This window comes from Molothrus ater, chromosome 1 (assembly GCF_012460135.2).
Source record: "Molothrus ater isolate BHLD 08-10-18 breed brown headed cowbird chromosome 1, BPBGC_Mater_1.1, whole genome shotgun sequence".
NCBI classification, from domain to species: domain Eukaryota; kingdom Metazoa; phylum Chordata; class Aves; order Passeriformes; family Icteridae; genus Molothrus; species Molothrus ater.
The window spans coordinates 136171563-136184654 of NC_050478.2; the positions used below are offsets into that span (position 1 = coordinate 136171563).

General features: G+C 38.5%; 1 protein-coding gene across 1 annotated transcript in view; it reads left to right on the plus strand.

Moving 5' to 3' along the window:
* SAMD12 (sterile alpha motif domain containing 12) overlaps positions 1–13092 on the plus strand; it is a 175253-nt gene that overhangs the window by 32085 nt on the left and 130076 nt on the right. The window contains exon 3 of the mRNA XM_036398564.2: positions 12120–12249. Within this exon, the coding sequence (XP_036254457.1) occupies positions 12120–12249 (130 nt within the window). The remainder of the gene's footprint in view (positions 1–12119; positions 12250–13092) is intronic.

A 13092-nucleotide genomic window follows, 5' to 3' on the forward strand; every position in this document is an offset into this window, starting at 1 on the left:
ACAGTTCATTTCTCTGAATTCTGATGCATGGGAGATTAGAAAATTGAGTCTTTTGAGGGACTGCCAAAACAAATAAAATTAAAAAAGTGTTTTCTAGGTGACTTTGAAGCATCCTCCATCCTTGAATTTTTTCAACGACTTTTGCTTGTGTTTGTGTACTGTTTTGAATTTGGACAAATTCAGAAGCTTTCAGCATAAAACCCTTGAACAGACATTGTGGATTCGAGAATATATAGCAGACTAATTCAATTTGGCAACTGACCTGTAAAACACTGCAATAACATGGTCTAAAATAAAATTGCAAAGCAGATTTGTCAAGCCATTTGCGATTTTTAAGTTTTCTTTTGCATGTTTACTTTGTAGTTTTACCTGCTGTTTCTGGATAGATAGGAATAAGTTTATTTTTAAATGTAATGCTTCTTAGAAGGGTCTTAAATGAATCAGTGCAACTGAGAGTTTTACCTGGAGTCATTTATGCATCAGTAATTGGATGGATATAAAAACCTGCATAAAAATGAAGTTTCCTTATTAATGTGGTTGGAGTATTATTGGACCTGTCTGTATATTTTATTATTCAGAAAATATGCCAGCTTTGAAGGAAAATATGTTAAATGTGTTAATTGTTCAAAAATATCACTTGTCAAAGGCTGCTGTTGAGACAAAAGCCCTGATCTGGGCAGCAGAACAGCATGGCAGACCTAATGGAAAATTTGTAATGTTTAAAGTTGTGTGTCTTTATGCTGTTGTCTTACAGAACATCAGCTACTTAGCCAAGAGTTAAATTCTGGCTTATGAGATGTATTTGCCCCTGGAGTGAGTCTTGAGAACTGCCTGCTGTTCACTGCCTGAGCTACTGGTCTTTGTGCAAACAGAAACTGAAGGATTAGTGTGAATTTTTCATGTAATCTTAAATTGCGATCAAATGGTCCAGGAAAGAGAAGGGAACTCAGTTTCTTTCAGAAATCTAATTAAAATACTTCCAGTTCTTATTTAGGGCAAGTTTGTCCTCCCTGGACATTAATTTAGTTATCCCTTCACAATCTCTCTCCAGAAAAGATACATATGCAGTCAACACATTACAGCAGATGAATATTGTTCCTTATTATGCTTAAGCTACCTTCCTTTAGCCCTTGTCTCAATTTCACCTCCTTATGACATAAGTTCCTCATATTGCGGTCAGGTGGGCATAATGTTTTTATTAAAAACCGTAGTGCCACATTTCTGTGTTGTCACATCTCACAGGTGTCTTCTCCAGGAAGATGTTGCTGGGACATATTTGGGATATTTTGGGCATATTTGGGTTTTATTTTTTAATGATACCTGAAACTGAAAATGCAGATCTTCACTGGCATTCCTGATCTGCTTAGTCTCCATGTGGTGCCTGCTGGATGTTCCTGGGAACATCCCATTTTCCCATGTGGGCTCATTTTAACACCAGAGGAAGTCAAACTCCAGATGAGCCATTCCCCATCCAGTAAAAGAGGGGCACAAAAGGAGAGACCATGGGTCTCCTACAGCAATTTGCTAAAAGCCCAAAGCAATGGAATTAGACATGCACAGTAACAACAGTATTAATAGCAAAAGGGCCTGGGCTTTGTAGATCCCAGTGTGGGGGTAAAAGGGTATTGTAGTGCTAAAGTTATTTTTTGTGAATATAGGACTTCATAAGGATGATAAGTGAATACAGGAATTCCCTTTTTAGGGATAGAAGATTAGTTTCTCAAAAGTAATTAGCAATAAATTACATTGACATCAGAAGTGCTCTGCTTCTTTTGAAAAATAAGTGATGGATCTGCCTTGTAGATAATTTATTTGAGAAATCCATTATGACCTTCTATACACAGGCATTGCAATGCTCTTGCATGAATCAGATGGTTGGGCTAATCTGACTCTTCTGTCAACATCTGCCTTTTTTCCTCCTATTTTTGCTGGATGTCTTCTTGGGGAAGCAAGAGATTGACCTGTCAAGTCAGGCTCAGACCTTTTCCTACTTGTACTTATGTGCTATAAAGTTGTTCTCCTCAAAATGTATTTGGCTCAAGAAAACATAGTTAAGAGTCAACTGGCAAAGATACCTAGAAAACTTTGATTGCCGCTAGGGTCTAAAATGCCTTGGCTGCTGCACCTGCCTTCTGCATATGAATGAGCCTATCCATAAAGACTGGAAGTTGGCATGGAAAGGTTATCCTGCTTCTTACAGTGCAAGCCTCTTAATTGGCACATCTGCTGGAAGCAAAGGTGCCAAAAATGTGATTCACTTGGAAGGAGTAGGCCTTGTAAGAAAGCCTGTCATTTAATAGGGATTAAGATCCTCTCAGGATACTGGATGTTCTTCTTGTACAAATGTAGTGTTGTTGAGCTAATGGTGGAATTAACCTCACTACTTGCTAACACTGAAGTAACAGCTCTTATAGCTCTTCTCTTATAGAAATGCTTCACGGTGTGTTTAAGATGAAAAAATGGACCATATACCTCTGATATACAGCAGCTGTTAAAAAATGCACAGTGTTGAGTATCTTCTCAACAGAATACTGTAATTATAAATGGCAGGAATGAGGTGTGGCCAGTGCTGCCCAGATTCATTATGCCAGGGAAATTCCATTAGTAAATCCCCCAAATAAAAAATAATAAAAATTGCCAGTATTATTAATGACAGCTCCCCAGAGAAAGGTAATACTGCCTCAGCAAAAGCAATATTATGCCACTGATGTGTAATTCTTTTATAAGCATGTCACCAAAAACAACATAACCCCTACTGACACTCTTAACTACATGTTTCTGAGGTCAGGCTTAGCCTGTATTTGAACCATCTTTTGATTTGAATACCCTGAACATTTTGTTTCTACCAATGTTACCTGAAATCTCTGGAAAAACTAGGGTACTGCTCTGTACAACCTCTTTTTTCCCCTCCCCCCATTACAGACCTATTTGTATTGTAGTTGAATCCCTAGTAAAGAAAATTATTTTTATAAGTCTTAGAAAATTCTGCTATTAATCTACACATAATAATTTTAATTGCCACATTTCAGTTCATAGTCATGATAATATGGATTATGTGAATATGAAACAAGTGCATTTAAGACTGTCATGGTCCTGTCTAATTCTTCTCATTTCAGGGCAGCTTGTTTTGTGATTTGTACTGCTAACAATTGGTCATTCAGCTGTGCTTGAAAGGGTACAGATAAATGACTGAAGAACTGTAGATAAGGTATCATCAAATACATGTGCTTATTAGTCAGATGTAGCCTTATGATTTACAAAACAAATACAGGCTGACCAGCTGCCTTTACTCTTTTTGCTGAATTTACAAGTGTAAATTCAGGACTTTTTTCTGTCCTTCAGATCTCTACATTTTTAGCTCTTGGTTTTAGCTGCTTATTTTTCTATAAGTAAGTAAGTCTATAAGGCAATAAGATTTTCGTGTATTATCTCTAAGTTTGTGCTAATTAAAAATTTTCCAATCAAGTTTGGCCAGTGTATTTTGTATTTTAGGTAATAAATTCTTCTGTGTGACCATCTTTAAATAAGTGTGTGAGAAATTCTGAGAAAATCAGTGTACCTACTTATATACTTGTTTTGTATTTATTTTAATAGAATTCCTGATCAGCAGTCTTGGTTTAGTTCAACTGTCGATACAGCTGCCTAAGCTGTAACTTGCAGAGGTGCCAGAATTGGTTTAAAAAAAGAAAAAAGTGGGAATGGAGACTCATTTGTAATTGTCAATTTTGTAGTACAGGTAGATTTTGTGTAGTTTCATTTCTTTTAATTTTTATTTTAATCTAGACATGGAGAAAATATTTTTTACAAGTACTGAACTTCCTCAGAATTGGAATTTCAGTTGCTGTGAAAGTATTTCAGGATTTAGGAGAATCTGTTGCGAAATAGGGAGCTACATTTTATCACCATTTTATTTATTACATATTCCTGTTTGCTTTCCAGTATGTATCTGAATGGATTTGAACTTACAGCTCCATCAAGATGGGGCACTCCCCTGTGGCTAATCTATGTCTGAAGAGAATATTCTGTGATGAAAACTTATGCCATGATTCTTCTTCACAGTGTGTGTAGTTCTTAGTCCTTGAGGCAGGATAAAAAATGAGCTGACCTGCAAGTTGTGTGTGCCATGTGGAGGACGAATGCCTCAAATTTTTATTTTTTGCTGAGGTGGAAGGTCAAGTGCAGTAAAAAACATGTGCTAGTAGTAAAGTTATTTACTTGTTGTAAATTACTATTAATCCAACACCACTAACTAAGATTCATTCTGTTTCTTCTTTGGCTGAATAGTTTTAGCAAACAGGCTAGAGAAGGTCAAGGAGGAACCTTTTTTCTTTATAGCTGTACAAGGCTGGTTAGTTGGGCACCTGCAGTGGAAGCAGAAATTGTCTGTTCTCCAGATCTGTGCAGGATACAGAGTAAGTTTCTGTTTGTAAAACAAGAAGGATTTGTATTTATTTGTGAAGACTCTAATCTGTTCTATAAGATAGTGGTGGTCAGAGCCAGATTTGGACAGGTTTGAATGGTCTGAGGTAGAGAAGGGGAATCAGAACCACATGAAAGAAATGTCAAAGAACTGACATACCTGTGAGGTAGCAACGCTCACCTCAACAGAGCAACTCTTCCTCTCTTCCTTTTTTGTTTTCTCAGCAAATATCCAAAAGCAAATATTTAATTTTTGGACTGGAAGGAATCCACTGTGGTGAGTGAAAGGCTCTTAAATTTGACAAGATTAAAAATACAGGTTTTTTTACATGAAGTGAATTTTAAAACATTATATGCTTTGATTTGGATTTGGAGGTCAAAACCTAAAATTGATGGTGCTCCTGCTCCTACTTTTGATTTTATTGTTGGCCTGTCTGTCCCAGTTGTGGCTTTCAGGATTTTTGATAGCAATTAGAATGATGTTAGGCTTTTGACAATGCTGAGGAGTGCTCAGTCTTCTCCTTTTTCATTCTGACATTTCAGTTCTTCACAGTTTGCTGATAGTGCCACTGCCATTTATATCAACACCTGCATCTGCCAGTCATGATTCTTGCTTTCAGAGTGGGATATTTCATGGAAAGAGAGAGCTCTCAGGGGAAATGTGTCACATTGTTTTTCTTTGCCTGTTGTTTTGGTTCTGTCTTTATCCAGATCAGGATAAAGCTCAGTGATATTATTTGGACACCTTTAGCATTTCCTATTGGTGGTTATACATGCAACAGCCTTCAGAGGGACTTCACTCCCTCTTACCAACTCCTCACTTTTCAGATGAGTCTCATATTTCATAATTTGTTTCTCCTCTCCTCTCTGTTTGTAGTACACCTGTTTGTGGCACTGGTACAGAAGGTGCTGGATTGGGTCAGTCCTGCTGCTGCTTGAAAGCCAGGGAAAGCCTCCCTCTTTGTTCAGTCTTTGAACAAGTGGTGGTGCTACATGGATTTGGGTTTCTGCTTGTGCAGAGCTGACTTCAAACACCACCAGGGGATTGTCTTGGCAGGGACAGCCCTTTATAGTCTACTGGAGGCAATAAAAAGCAGCTGCTGAGTGAGTTGGGCCTTGGTGGTGTGCAAAGATGGAGAGACTCAGGAAGAGACAGCAGGCAGTGAACCGCTGCCTGCTCATGTAGGAGGGAGCCTTGTAGCAGTGGCATTTTTTCTCTCCTTTTCCTTCAGGAAGAGGAAGGATAGGAACAGAAAATCTACTTTACAGTACTTTTTACACTTTTCTCCTACCTTCCATGAGTTCCCTGCCAGTCTCCAGTCTTTCCCCTATGTGATCCTTTCTGGAGATGGCTGTCCTGGTCCTGTTCACAGCTCAGAGCCCTGAGCTGCTGCTGCCCCAGTGTCCTCATCTCCTTCTCTAACTTTCTTCTTTCCCCCCCAGTACCAGAAGACTGTCACCATCTGTTCAGTGTCTGGATTTCGGATCCAATTCAAGTTTTATACATTCAGTCTTTTATCAGCAATCTTTTTAACATTCAATCTTATAAAAGACAAGCTGTCTTACAGTATTTTTGTAGTTTGTTTGTTTTGTAAAAAACACATTTCCTTTGGTTTGTTGTTTTCATGTCTTCTTAGTATTAAAATTCTCGGCAACATAGATGGGAACCCAATACAATGGATATTTCAGTGGTTTTATGGCATTTCTTATTACTGTAATTTTCTTCTGTCTTTGCTGGAAAAATCTGTAAGTATAAACTATCTGACTTTCTGAGAAAGTGTATTTCTAAACCAAAATGTACCCTTTCCAGATTTTTCAATATTTTAAGATAACACATTCACAAGTGTGGTTCATTTTTTTTCCTGGATGTAAAGCCACATTTATGTTAGCCATTGATTCTGAATTCTGTATAAGCAGTTTAATGTTGGAGAAGTAATTTGGAATACATGATATTTTCTCAGCTTTAGAAATATAACTCAAGCATGTTTCAAAAGAAAATCATGTTTTTGAAGTTCTTACTTGGCATTGCTGTTCCTGCTGCTTCTTGTCATAAAATGATGAAGATTATGCTGTTAGCCTTGCTTCTGGAGCAGCCTGAAAGATTTCATAACTTAGATCACTCCTGGAGCTGTGTAGTAAAGTTCCCTGCTTTATGTATCTGTGTCAGATAAACATAAAATTTTTATTTTTATAATTTTTAAATATATCATTGACCATTTGTAGTTTGCTTGCAGGAGGCATTATGTTTTGGTTTAAGAAAATTCTCTACTTGATGTATGAAACAATCCCATTTCTTTTCTTCCAGTCTCTTCCTCTGAGCACAGACATGTCAATGGTTTTCTGACCCATTTTAATGTTTCCTGCCCCAGCTGACTCTCTATTATTCTTGTGACAGCCACCCATACTGCTCTCTCTGTCCCTGCTAGGTCACAATGACCTTACTGCTTCTTTCTTTTGCCTGTCTCATATTGCCCCTCACAACCGAGTCCCCTTTTCCCTCAAACTGCCTGACTGGGCTGACATAATGGTTCAGCATTGAGCAGTTGTGTCTGAAGCACAGCTGGAAGAACCCACACTGCTGGTCTAGTAACTTGTGGTGCTTCTCCTTGTAGCCTTGCCTTGCTTGTGTTCTGTCGTATTTTCACCTGGAATAGACTTGATTTTCTTCTTGGTCACTGGTACAGTGCTGTGTTTTGGATTCAGTAAGAGAATAATGTTGATAACACATGGATGTTCTGGTAGTTGCTAAGCTGTGCTTGCCCTGAGTCAAGGACTCTTCAGTGTTTCATTCCTTGCCTATGAGAAGCTGTAGCAGAAGCTGGGGGAGAGCATGGCCAGGACAGGAGACCCAAACTGGTACGTTCCATAGGATATCCTTTGTTACCATGAAAACCTGGATTTTCATTTTTTTGTGATTTTTCATAGGAAAACCTGGATGGGTGTTGGCCAGCATGCTGGTTTCATCTAGGGTAGAGTTCATTTTCTTCACAGTGGCTAGTATGGGGCTATGTTTTGGATTTGTGCTGAACACAAAGTTGATAATATAGAGATGTTTTTGTTATTGCTTAGCAGGGCTTGCACAGAGCTAAGGCCTTTTCTACTTTTCATATGGTCATGGTGGTGAGGAAATTGGGGGAGGCTGGGAGGTGACACAGCCAGAGCAGGTGACCCAAACTGGCCTAAGGGAAATTCCAGACCATATGACATCATGCTCAGGATATAAAGTGGGGGGAAGAAAGGACAAGGGAGGATTTTTGGAGTGATGGTGTTTGTCTTCCTAAGTCTCTGTTACATGTGATGGGGCCCTGATCTCCTGGAGATGGCTGAACACCTGCCTGCTAGTGGGAAGCAGTGAAATTAATTCCTTGTTTTCCTTTGCTCATGTGTGTGGCTTTTGTTTTCCCTATTCAATTGTCTTTATCTCAACCCATGAGTTTTCTGGCTTTTACCCTTCTGATTCTGTCCCTGACCCCACTGATGGGAGAGGGAGTGAGCAGCTGCCTGGGGCTTGGCTACTGGCTGGGGTTAACCCATGACAGCCAGAAGGAGCCAAGCCCTGGGGATGGGCTGGGTATTGCTGAGCAGGTGGTGAGCAGCTGTACTGGGCATCACTTGTTTTACTGTGGGGTTATTTTCTTTCTCTTTCTTCCCTTCCTTTTAATCACTATCACTAGTATCATCATTATTATCATTGCTACTATAAACATTAGTACAATTATATTTTACTTTGTTTTACTTATTAAACTCTTCTTATACCAGCCCATGAGTTTAACTTTTTTAATCTGGTTCTTCTCCCCATCCCACTGGGGGAGCAAGTGAGTGAGCAGCTGTGTGTTATTTACCTGCTGGCAGAGTCTAAACCATTGCAGTCCTTTGGCCAACACGGCTGTAACAAAATTGGTTCTGCTTTGTCTTTTTCTAGTTAAACTGAAAACCCCAGAGCAGAATCTCTCAACATGTATATTGGAGCAGAATCTGCTCCAATAATGCTTTCAGCAGTGCCTTTTTTATCCATCTGTTTCATAAAAGAAACAGTGGGGTCTGACTTTGGGTAAATTTGAATGTAAATACGCATTGACCATGCTTACGTGTCAGGATCAGTATGTTGGCAAACCAGATGTTACAAACAGTATGAGACAGCCTTATTCCAGTGAACCTGCAGCCCTGTTTGACTGGGCACCCTCATCTCCACAATCCCTGACTTTTGTAATCTGAGCAGGTTTGTAAATACACAACATGTTAGAGTTGGAGAAGCACTTTCAGATAGCTTGTCTCAAAGTATGTGGGGTAGTTTAAATTATGAGATTGAATCCTTCATCACTCAAAAATACAGAGGCCCTTTCTTTCTGGAGTAAAATATGATAAATAAAGACAAAGAAATTCTGGTGAATAAATTGACCTTCAAAGCTGGCAGGCTTGGTAAATTGCACCTGGAAGGCTGAAGAGATAACTTGTCCATCATTGCTTAGGAAGAGCAGGGCTTGGTAGCTGATGCTATTCTGAATACTAAAATACACTCTCTAGTAATGCACAGGCTGTAAGTTTTAGTTGTTTATTTATTTATTCTTGAGTTAGTTATGTTGAGTACTGTCTTCCCTGCACCATGGAACAAAGAGAGCATGAAATTTTGTCAAGTAGTAAATATGTTTTTTTCTTCTTCTTGGCAGTCATTTTTATATTTTGCAGATACACGTAACAAAAGCTGGGGTTGGGCAGTCTAGAAGAAAAAGTTTGTCACAAAATCCTGAAGAAACAGGTTTTCCTTCAAATATACAAGAAAAGACCAAAATACTGTAGACTTTTATTCTCATTACATCTATATCTGGCACAAGACTTGGCATAGCATTTGGCAAGATGAAAACTATTACAGAGTTGCCAGCAAAGGGTGATCTTAGGATTAGTTTATGTCAGGAAAATTAAAAGGAAGGCCAGATCAAAGGTATTTTTTAAAATACATTATTTTATTTTAATAAATTTGGGCCTATTCTTTGACTGAGCTAAGAAACAGAAATACAGTAAAACATACTATGTTTTTCACCTGTCTGGGTAGTTCATACGTAGTTAATGGCAGGGGTATCTTTTAGTAGGCATGCTTTGGGTACGGGTAATTTTCTTTGGTTTACTGGGAGGTTTTTTGTATGAGATCTAGCCTTCAGAGCAGGAAAGAAACTAAGAAATGAATTTTGTGGGAGGAAGGTGTATTTTTAGGAGCCTTTCATTTGGAGCATCTGGTTAGAAAATATTTTGGGTATGATGTTCCAAAAATGAAAGTGAAGACATACTTTTGCACCATTCCTTTAAACCCCCTTTATTCCTCTAACTCATCAAGTCCTTCAAAATTTGACAATAAAAAATGTTAGGTTTCATTTTCTATGTAAAAATGTCCTCTTTGGACTGTAGTTGTAAGTTTAAATGTTTCTAACACAGTTCCAAACATTGAAGAAGTCAGCATGTATGCTTTCTGTGCAGGGATCTGTATTGGCATGGCATAAAAGCTACATTTGAAACCATCTTTCAGTTCTGTAGGCACAGAGGGATGTGTTAAATTTGTACTGTAATTGTTAATAACTTGGATAATATTGCTGAACTGAAAAGAACAGCCTCTTGATTTAAACAAACAATGGCACTGCTTGTGTACTTTCAGCTAGGAATAAATAAATTTTAAGTCCATAGCTAGCTGTATATATTTGTATACAAATATTTATCATTTAAGTATTTTTGGAATGTACCAAAAATCTATTAACCATTTATTTTCAAGGGCTGACAGACTTTTCTCTAGTCTTCAAAAATTCTAATGCAAAAAAAAAAAAAATCTTTAAGCAGTAACACATATAAAGATAAGACAGTGAAGTTTTGAGCCTGTAGCTCAGGGATTTCTATGGATCAGACAGACTGCTTGTGTCACATGGCTAATTTTGCTTTTTTATTTCTTTGATGTAATTTGAGGAGGACACCCATTTATATCTGCGTGTAACAAAAATTCAGCAAACTGTTTGCTTAATATTGGACTCTTCATTGAAACTCAGTTAAATAGCAGTGATGAGAAGACCAGAGAAGTTTGAGGGCCCTTTGATCTCTTGGGTTGCATGAGGAGCTGGGAGTTCTGGGGCAGCTGCTCTCCTTGCAGAGGCTGTGCCTTCTCCAGACCAGTGTGGGCTCCTGTGTGTGTAGAAGACTGATGAGCTGCTCAGAAAGGGCAGTGCTAGGGCAAGTGCTGTCCTGGTTTTTGTGCACCCTCAGCACCTCTGGAAGTTTCTGTTTCTGTGAAGACTAAGTCTGTCAGTCAAGCTTCTGTATTTTGGTGGGTGGCAGCAGCAGCAGAGACTGATTCTTTGGGGTGGTTCTGTGCATTATTATTATACCTCTAAATATGGATGATGCCTATTAGCATGTTTGAAACAGGATTCATGTTTCTGATGAGTTTATTTTTCTTCAGACCGAAAAAGGCTGAGCTAGGGGATGTGCATTGTATTATATATTCAATCATGATTTTCCTACTGTTTCTTCAACTTTTACACAGGCAATAAAAAGGAGATAGGGACAACTGGGCATGAGAAATTCAAGGCACATTTGCCTGCTGGATTTTTAGGTCTGCCATAATCCCTGGCCCTAACTTACTATCTTTGCATGACGTACTTTATGGACTTAATAGGACATGCAAAGCAGTAGCTTAAAATTGCTTTGGTATTTCGGGCTTCTAGTAATGAAAAATTTGAAAGCAACTTTGTGAAAGTCTGTCTGACAAAGTGCATCTGAGCAAATGCTGGGATAAACCCTGCCTGGTGACATTGAGGGAGTCTGCAATGAGTCCTAATGGAGAAGATGGGTTGAGATGACATTCCCCTTCACCTCAAATTTGTGCAGAGAAACTTCTCTTGAAACTTTTTCACCACCAGGGAGCTAGCTGGAGGATAGTATTCTGCATGCATAGCATTGAAACAGACACTTTGATTTTATTCCCTAGACTCATTCCTTGACAAAATACGAAGTAAATGTATACATTGATGTTCACATCCACTTACATCAGCAGTGTCCAGTGAAACATTTATTGTTGGTAATACATGGTGATTGTAGAAAAGTTAAAGTTATAAAGGAAACAGAAAAACTATAGCTGCTTGTGAACATCATTAAAATTAGGAATTTTGTCAGCTGAAATGTTCAGTATGAATCAATATCACCAGCTCCATGTCCATTGGTGTGTAGTCTCCTCTTCTCAGACAAAGCAGTCTTCAGGCTTGTTGGCACTACAGGCCTTTGTTGCAAGATCTTCTGTCGTTTGGTTGAGGACCATGCCTGGCCAGAGGGTACTCCTGGTCTTCTGTGATTATATCCAAACTGGGGCACAAATGTGCAGCTCTCCTGTGAGTTTGAACTATTCAAATTGTGCATCTGTTATCTTTTGGCTGTAGTCATTGGTCACTCTTAACACTATTTATTGAAGTGCAGTATGGTTCTGTGATGCAAGGAATATGAAGCAATGGAAAGTAATGTTAAAGAACCTTCCACTGTGTGTGATTCCTGTGTGATGTATTTGAACAGCAGGGTCTTGTGGAATGGGCTGGCTATTACTGGACATCTGTCAGAGCAGCTCCTGTTTTGCATTTAGTATTTTAATATCATAAATGGAAATGACAGATTAATATTTCTGAAATTTGTGTGCAGACTAAACATCATTTCTGTTCTTCATTCTTTGCCCCTAGTCTGGAACTGTGAAGCTGACTAAGCCTGTGGCGTTATGGACCCAGCAGGATGTCTGCAAATGGCTGAAGAAACATTGCCCTAATCAGTATCAAATCTACAGTGAGTCATTCAAACAGCATGACATAACTGGTAAAGTATGCATTATCAGCAATATTTTACTGACTTAAAACGTGGGGAATTGTTTTACTTTGCTGTTAATAGATTGTAACTGTGCACTGAGGGCTTTTTGTTGAATGTGTGACTAGAGAGTTACACGGTTTAGAGCCAAGGGAGTATTCCAGCTTTCATAGGATATGGTAAGTGATATCCTCATTTCTTTAAAAGACAGTTTCAGATAATTCAGGGTCAATATAATAAGGAAAGAAATCAGTCTGTATGTAAGTAAAGGCCTCACCCTGTTCACTCAAAATAAAAAAAACAAAACCTGACCATAAAGAAACATCCTATGAGGCAAATGTAATTTATGTAAATTTTCTCTTTCATTGAGATGTTTGACCTTGAATACATATTCTTCTTTTTTGTGCCTCTGCCCACTCTTTAAAAAAAAAAAAAAAAAATCTTTGTGTTCCTAATATGTAGGGTAGGAAGTGATCCCAACTGAGCCCCTCCCTTAGCCTGAAGCAGGATCAGTACAGCAAGTTCATTTCTGACAGATGTTTGTCTAGCTTTGTTCTGGAAATCTTGCAATGAAGCAGATTTTCGCATCTCTCTATTCCAGTATTTTATGGTTCTTAAAGTCAGTATTTTCCTAGGATCAATCTAAAATCAATCTGAACTATTATTTCCAGCCAAAACCCCTGATTTCTGTCCAAAATGTGCCTTGAGTACAGCCAGCCACTCTTTTGTACAGTCTTTCCTTCGCTGTATAGGGTGCTGCTTCTCAGCTGCACGTACTTTCCTTGCCTAGTCTAAAAAATATGTCTTTATTCTATCATGGTTACTCAACAAATACACATAGGACCTCCAAACCTT